The sequence below is a fragment of the Calonectris borealis genome, unplaced genomic scaffold, assembly GCF_964195595.1.
Source record: "Calonectris borealis unplaced genomic scaffold, bCalBor7.hap1.2 HAP1_SCAFFOLD_205, whole genome shotgun sequence".
Taxonomy (NCBI): Eukaryota; Metazoa; Chordata; class Aves; order Procellariiformes; family Procellariidae; genus Calonectris; species Calonectris borealis.
In genome coordinates, this window is record NW_027441590.1 from 33,860 (window position 1) to 41,759 (window position 7,900).

Consider the following 7,900-nt stretch of genomic DNA (forward strand, 5'->3'; position numbering starts at 1 on the left):
ATTGGGGACACGCTGATTAAATCCAGAGGGAATTTGAACCGAGTAAACGTCATCAGAGGGCCAGAGAACAAAAGAGGCACAGCTAGAGGGAAGAGTGGACCAAATGACTGGGCTGGGTCACAGATATGGACTCAAGAAGTCTTCTGAGGGAACAAGAGGGGTGCAAGGTCCACTACAAAGCTAAAAGTATACTAAGGGCAACCTCAAAGGCATCAATAGGCATCATGACACCATTAGAAGGGTCCTGATTGGGCCAGAGAGACCAAAGGCGGCTCAGGAACACAAGGAGGAAGTCTGGAGGGGATTTGAACAGAGTACAGATGTCCTCAGGAGGCCGGGGACCAAATGGAGGCACCCTGGATGGCAGACAGGATGATAAGAACGCTCCAAGGCACAAACAAACTCGAGGACAAGGTTTGGAGGTAATAAGAGGGGATCAAAGGTGGCTACAGAGCTAAAACAGGGCTGTGGGACACAAAGAAGGCTTCAGAAGCCACAGTGACCGGGAGCGGAGGGGTCATGAAAGGCTCGGAGGGATAAGAGAGATTGAAAGGGAGGTAAAGCCCTACCAAAATGCTGTGAAGCGCAAGGAAGGTCTCAAGAGGCACCCTAGATGGCATAGAGAAGAAAGAGAATGCTCATTTTTGGGAACAGAGATCTTGGGCGTAATTGCGACAAAAATAGTCCAAAGGGGCCTTACGGAGCTAAAAGTGGAACATCTTGGACCTCGGGAGGCATCATGATGGTAGCAGAAGGTTCTGAGAAGGACAGACAAAAGAAAGCTCGAGGACATGATGAAGAAGTCCAGAGGGGACCTGAACAGACTACAGCTGTCCTCAGGGATCAGGGACTGAACAGAGGTATCCTAGCTAGCATAGAGGACAACCTGAGTGTTCTGGAGATGACAGATGGCATCAGGAAAGGTTCTCAGGGAGCAAGAAGGTTGCAAAGTGCGCTACAGAGCCAAAACACAGCTGTGGGGCACAAGGACAGTCTCAGGAGGCATGATGACGGGAAAAGGGTGCTGAGAGTGAAAGAGGGACAGAAGGTGGCTCTGGGACACAATGCAAAACTCAAGAAGGTGTTCCAGCAACGTACAGATGTCCTCAGGGGATGAGCGACTGAATGGAGACATCCTAGATAGCAGTGAATAAGGTGAGAGCGCTCTGGGGAACAGAGAAAGCCTGAGGAAGGGTTTTGTCTGAATAAGAGAGACACCGAGAGGGCTGCACAGCTCAAAGGGTGCCATGGGGCATGAGGACGGTCTTGGGAGGCGTCATGACAGGAACGAGAGGGCTCTGGGGGGCGAGGGGAACACGGACATAGAGACAAACAAAGGATTGCTGACACAGTGAGGTAGTCGGGAGGGGATCTGAACAGAGTACAGATGTCCTCAGGGGACTGGGGATCAAACAGAGGCATCCGACATGGCGAAGGGAAGGTAAGAGTGCTCTGGGACAAAATGAAAGCCTGAGGAAGAGTTGTCTCTGAATAAGAAAGATACAAAGCCTGCTGCAGAACTAAAGGTTGGTGCATGGAACACAAGGACGCTCACAGGAAGCATCGTGACAGCAATAGAGGGGTGCTGAGGTGGCCAGAGAGACAGAAGGCGGCTCGAGGGCACAAAGGTCTGAACAGAGTACAGATGTCGTGAGGGAGACGCTGACCCATGGAGGCAAGCGAGATGGAGGAGAGGACAAAAAGACTGCTCTGAGGAAGAGGGACGCCCCGAGGAGATGTTCTGACAAACCGAGAGGGGTACAAATTACGCTCCAGCGATAAAAGCGTGCCAAGGAGACCCTCTAAAGCCTTGGGATGAACTGAGAGAAGAGGAAAAAAATAAAAGGCATAAAAAGAAAATTTACAAAGTGACAGGCTACAGGACAGATAAGAACAAATTAAAAAATTAACACAGTTAACTTGATAAAAGTAGACATTAAATAAAAATTTTAAAAACAACAGAGTATACGACAGACAGGAAAGAATTAAAAAGTAGCAATAGACAACTTGATAAAAGTAGACATAGAAAGAAAATTTCAAAAGCGATGGGGTACAGAACAGACAGGAAAAAAATTAAAAATAGGGACAGAAAACTAGATAAAAGTACACATAGAAACAAAAATTCAAAATTGAAGGCATTAAGAGAGAAAAAAATTAGAAGATAGGAAAAACAAACTAAATAAATGGACACATGGAAAGCAAATTTCAAAAGCAACATGACAGTGAGAACAGACAAGGAAGAACTAAAAACAGGGACAGGAACCAGATAAAAGCAGACAGAGAAATAGTATCATAAAAGGAACAGGATTAAGAAATTAAAGGAAGAAATTAAAAAATAGGAAAAGCAAGCAAAATTTTAAAAAGAAAAAAAAATTGAAAAGCGACAATATACAGGACAGACAAAATGAATTAAAAATATAGACAGTGACCTGAACTGGATAAAAGTAAAAATAGAAAGAATGTAAAAGCAACAAGATACAGAACAAACAAACAATAAATAAAAAGTAGGGATAGACATCTTGATAAAAGTAGACATGGGAAGAATATTTACAAAGCGACAACAGGACAGAGGAAAAAGTACAAACAAGGACTAGATAAACAGAAACGTAGCAAGAAAAATTAAAAAGCAATACAATACAGGACAGACAAGAAAGAATTAAAAAATAAAATGAACCACATAAAAGGAGACATAGAAAGAAAGCTTAAAAATCGACATCACTAAGGAAAGAGAAGAAAAAATTAAAAAATAAGGATAGAGTAAAAAAGACAGAAAAATAGAAAGTAAATTTCTAAAACAGCAGAGTACATGATAGAGGAAAAAAATAAAAAATAGAGATAGTGAGTTTGATAAGAGTAGACATAGAAAGAAATTTAATAAAATAATCAGGGTACAGAACAGAGAAGAAAAAAATGAAGAAATAAAGACAGTGAACTGCGTAAAAGTTTACACAGAAAGAAAGCTGAAATACTGGCATCATTAAAGGAAAGAGAAGAAAAATGAGAAAATAAGAATAGGGTGACACATAGAAAATTTAAAAAGCAGGACAAAGGGATAGAGAGAAAAAAAAATAGGGACAGGAAGAAAAGCAGAATAACCAAGAGAAGAAAAAAAAACAGAAAGGGAACTGCACAGAGATGGGCAGCAGGACAGAGAGATGGAGAAAGAAAAAACAGGAACGAGAACAGGGACAGAGGGATAGAGAGGCAAAGAGAGGGACGGGGACCAGGACAGTGGGATATAAATGGAGAGGGACGGGGAGCAGAACACAAGATTGCAGAGAAAGAGGTCCAGGGAAGTGGAAGGAATGACAGAGAGAAAAAGAAGGGGGCAGGGAGCAGATCAGAGAGCTGGAGGAAGAAAAGATGCTGCTGGGGAGCCGGACAGGATGACAGAGCCAAAAGAAATGAATAGGAAGCAGGGCAGCAGGATGCAGACAGCAAAAATAATTGTAGGCAACAGGACAGAGGGATTGACAGAGAACTAAGGGACAGGGAGCAGGACAGAGGAATGGAAGGAAAAAATATTGATGAGCAACAGGACAAAAGGATGCAGAGAAAAAGAAAGAGGGAAAAGGAAGGAGGGAGAGAGAGAGAGAGAAAGATGGGGATAGAGCATGGGACATGGAGAGACAAAAAGCAGGACAAGGAACAGCACAGAGGGACTCAGGGCAGGGTGGGGGGAACCAGATGCAGATAAAGACAAAGAGATGGAAAAGGAAAGAAAACAATGATGGGCTGCTGGACAGAGATGGAGGAAGAAAAACTAGGGCCAGAGGAGGGAAGAGAGAAAGGAAAAAAAGGACAGCTAGCTGGACAGGGGGATATAACTAGAAACAAGGAGACAGGCAGCGGGACAGAGGGATAAAGGCAGAATAACCAGGGAGAGGAAGCAGGACAGATGGACAGTGAGACCAAAAAAACGGGCAGGGAGCAGGACTGAAAGATGGAGAAAGAACCATTAGGGGCACAGGGGTAGAGAGAGGAAAATACAGGCTGGAGGAAGGACAGAGGGACAGAGAGAGAGTGACAGAACCCGGACAGAGAGTGGGAGAAAGAAAAACCCGTGACAAGCACCAGGCCAGAGGCGGGGGCAGGGGGAAAGGAGTACAGGAGGAAGGAGAGAGGGATACAGGAAACAAGCGAGGGACAGGGAGCAAGAAAATGGGATACAGAGAAAAAGAGAGGGATGGGGAGAAGGACACTGGAATAGAGAGGAAGCAAGAGCAACAGGGAGAATGACAGGGAGATGGAGCCAGAGGAAAAACAGGGACCAAAAGCAGGACAGAGAAATGGCAAAGGAAAATTAGGGATGGGGAGCAGGACAGAGGGGTGGAGAGACAACGAAGGACGCAAGGATAACAACAGAGAAAGAGGGAGGGAGAGAGGGAAGGAAGGATGAGGAGCAGCACAGCAGGATGGAGAAAGAAAGAGAGGGATGGGGAGCAGGGCAGAGAAATGGAGAAAGAAAATACAGTGATGGGGAGCAGGACAGGGGGCTAGAAAGAGAAAAATAAGACAAGAGAGAAGACCGAGGAGCAGAGAGAGAAAGAAAGGTCGAAAGAAAAGGTCAGAGAGGCAGCGAAATCAAGAAAAACAGGGACAAGGAGCCCTGCCAAGAGATGAAGCAAGAAAATGTAGGGTCGGTGAGCAGGACAGAGGGATAGAGAGACGGGGCGGGGGGAGGAGAGGAAGAACAAAGGAGCGACACAGATGGTGACAGGGCGCAGGACATACAAACAAAGAGAGAAAAAGGACAGGGAACAGGACAAAGGGATTGAGAAATAAAGAGAGGGTCAGATCTGTACAAAGAGAGCAAGAAGGGGGGAAAAAAACAGCAATGGGCTAGAGGACAGAGACAGAGGAAGAGAAAAAAGGGCCAGGGAGCAGGACAGAGGAGGAGAGAAAGGAAAAAGGGAGAGCTGGCTGAACGGGGAGGTATAGCAAGAAGCAACTGGACAGGCAGCAGGACAGAGAAATAAAGGCAGAAAAAACGGGGACACGAAGCAGGACAGAGGAAGAGTGAGAGGAAACAAGGGGCAGGGAGCAGGACAGAGGTGGAGAAAGAAGCATTGGAGCAGAAGGATAGAAAGAGAAAAAAGAAAGACAGCAAGAAGGATGGGGGATAGAGGGGAGAAAGAAGGACAAGGAGCAGGACACTGATTGTCAGAGAAAGACAGGGACAGGGAGCAAGACAAGGTGATACAGAGAGAGAAAAAAGGGACAGGGAGGCAGGACAAAGTGAAAGGCAGCCAAAAATAAGAGACAGGGAGCAGGACAGAGATGGAGGGGAAAAAGCCTACAATGGGCAGCAGGAGACAGGAAAGGAGAAGAAAAAAACTGCACTGGGCTGCAGGACAGAAATGGAGTGAGAAAAAACAGTGACAGGGAGCAGGATAGAGTGACAGAGAACAAAAAAAACAAAGAGGGAACAGGGCAGAGAAACGGGGGGAAAGGCAAGGAGAAGGACAAAGAAACGGGGGGGGGACAGGAAGCAGGACAGGGAGATGGAACAAGAAAGGAAAAAAGGATGGGGAGGCAGAACAAAGGGAAAGAGAAACAAGGACAGGGAGCAGGGCAAAGGGATGGAAGATGAAAAAATAGTGATGGGCTGCAGGATAGAGACGGAGGAATTAAAAAATACACACAGGGGGCATGACAGAATGACAGAGAGAGAAAAAAGGGACAGAGAGTAGAACAGCATTGGAGGAAAAAACCAACTATGATGGGCAGTGGGAGAGAGCTACAGAGAAAGAAAAAATACTGAGGAAGAGAGCAAGGAAAGAATGGAGAGCTAGCTGGACAGGAGGATACAGTAAGAAAGGATGGGAGAGGGCATGGGACAGAGAGAGAAAGACAGAAAAGATAGTGAGAGGAAGCAGGGCAGAGGGACAGCAAGAAAAAAAAGGGACAGGGATCTGCACAGAGATGGAGAAAAAAGCAGCAAAGACAGACAAGAAGAGACAGAAAGAGCAACGGGGAGCAGGGCAGAAAAAGAAAAATCAGGGCAGCAGCGTGATGAGGATGGAGGAAAAAATCTGGGATGGTCAACAGGACAGAGAGGAATATGAATATGGGTAGGGAGTGGGACAAAGGCATATAGCAAGAAACAACAGGACAGAAAGCAAGACAGAGCAACAGACAAGAATAATAACAAGAGAGAGAAAGACAGAGACCATGAGAAGCACAGGGGGTTAGAGAAAGAAAAAGAGGTATTAGGAGCCCTGCAGAGAGATGGAGAACAAAAAAAAAAAAAAGAGGCAGGGAGCAGCACAAAGGGTCAGAGAGAGTAAGAGACAAACAGGAAGAAGGACTGGGACAGTGAGATACACAATGAAAAAAAACAGTGATAGTAAGCAAGACAAAGGGATAGAGAAAGAGATGGAAAGAGAAAGAGAGAGAGGAAGGCAGGGACACGGCGCGGCATGTACAGGCGCGGAGAGGAAAAGAATGCAAGGGAACAGGCCAAAGAAATTGTTGGGGAAAAAAAGACGGATGCAGATCAGGACAAAGAGATGGAAAAGCAACGCAGTGATGCCTACAAGACAGAGACAGAGAATGAAAAAAAAAAAAGGGAGAGGGAGCAGGACACAAAAATAGAGAGAAGAGGAGAGGTACAGGGGAAGAGACAAAAAAGAAAAAAAAACTCACAAGAGCATGTGAAAGAGAGGGGGCCAGGAGAGAGGCAGGGAGGGCCCAGGATGCACAAGAGGGGAGACAGGGCCTCGAGGGCCCGGGACTCACCCTCACCACAGCTCTCGCTCTTGGTGCTGCCAGGAGACTTTGACAGTTCAGACGCTTCTTTCTCCTTCTCTCCTCCCTTCCTCTTCTGCAACTCTGGTCGCTTGGCTGTCCTCCACCTAAGAGAATATATGGGTGTCTCACAGCTCTTACAAGATAAGGCTTCCTAGAAAGTATCCTTGCTCACTCATGCAATGGCTCGTGGCCGTACCGCGCTGTTGGTGATGCATACAAACCCTGCGGTCCGTGTTGGCAGCCTGGCCTGCTGTGCACTACAAAGAAGGATCCTTCCTCAGCCGGAGAGGCAGGCTCTTTCTTGCCTGCAGCAGGAGACAGCTGCCAGCCAGATGGCCTTCGATTTCTTCTTCTTTACGTTTCTATGGCATCTCCAGCTTCAGCCGCGGCAGCTCCTGTCCACAGCCGGTAACACCGCTTTTCAAGGAGCAGCTGGAAGCCCGCAGGAAAACACACGAAACCGGCAACAAAACTAGACCACGTGCCGTGCCGCGGGGGCCGCGGCGGTAGGAAGGACTACACCTCGTCGCACACGCCTAAGAGCAGCCCGGCAGCCGAGTCCGCAAAAACTGCACCTGCCGGCACGCACTGGCAAACACGGCGCAGCCCCCTCCGCGCGGCTCCCCGCGGCGCCGGCTCCGACCCGGCGCGGCCCGTCCGCGCGGCTCCGGCTCCGACCCGGCGCGGCCCGTCCGCGGCGCCGGCTCCGACCCGGCGCGGCCCCCTCCGCGCGGCTCCCCGCGGCGCCGGCTCCGACCCGGCGCGGCCCCCTCCGCGCGGCTCCCCGCGGCGCCGGCTCCGACCCGGCGCGGCCCCCTCCGCGCGGCTCCCCGCGGCGCCGGCTCCGACCCGGCGCGGCCCCCTCCGCGCGGCTCCCCGCGGCGCCGGCTCCGACCCGGCGCGGCCCCCTCCGCGCGGCTCCCCGCGGCGCCGGCTCCGACCCGGCGCGGCCCCCTCCGCGCGGCCCCCCGCGGCGCCGGCTCCGACCCGGCGCGGCCCCCTCCGCGCGGCCCCCCGCGGCGCCGGCTCCGACCCGGCGCGGCCCGTCCGCGGCGCCGGCTCCGACCCGGCGCGGCCCCCTCCGCGCGGCTCCCCGCGGCGCCGGCTCCGACCCGGCGCGGCCCCTCCGCGCGGCTCCCGGCGGCGC

General features: G+C 49.9%; 1 protein-coding gene across 1 annotated transcript; it reads right to left on the reverse strand.

The window, feature by feature from the left end:
* Positions 1 to 4,572: 4,572 nt before the first annotated feature.
* Positions 4,573 to 7,344, reverse strand: LOC142077308 (uncharacterized). Its single transcript, XM_075139383.1, has 2 exons — positions 6,975 to 7,344; positions 4,573 to 6,857 (listed from the first exon to the last, which is right to left on the reverse strand). The coding sequence occupies exon 2, from the start codon at positions 6,094 to 6,096 to the stop codon at positions 5,164 to 5,166; it is 933 nt and encodes a 310-aa protein (XP_074995484.1). The 5' UTR covers positions 6,097 to 6,857; positions 6,975 to 7,344; the 3' UTR covers positions 4,573 to 5,163.
* Positions 7,345 to 7,900: the final 556 nt, after the last annotated feature.

Coding starts and splice junctions, on each gene's coding strand:
- LOC142077308 (XM_075139383.1), bottom strand. CDS start 6,096: ATGCCTTTGTCCCACTCCCTACCCATATTCATATTCCTCTCTGTCCTG.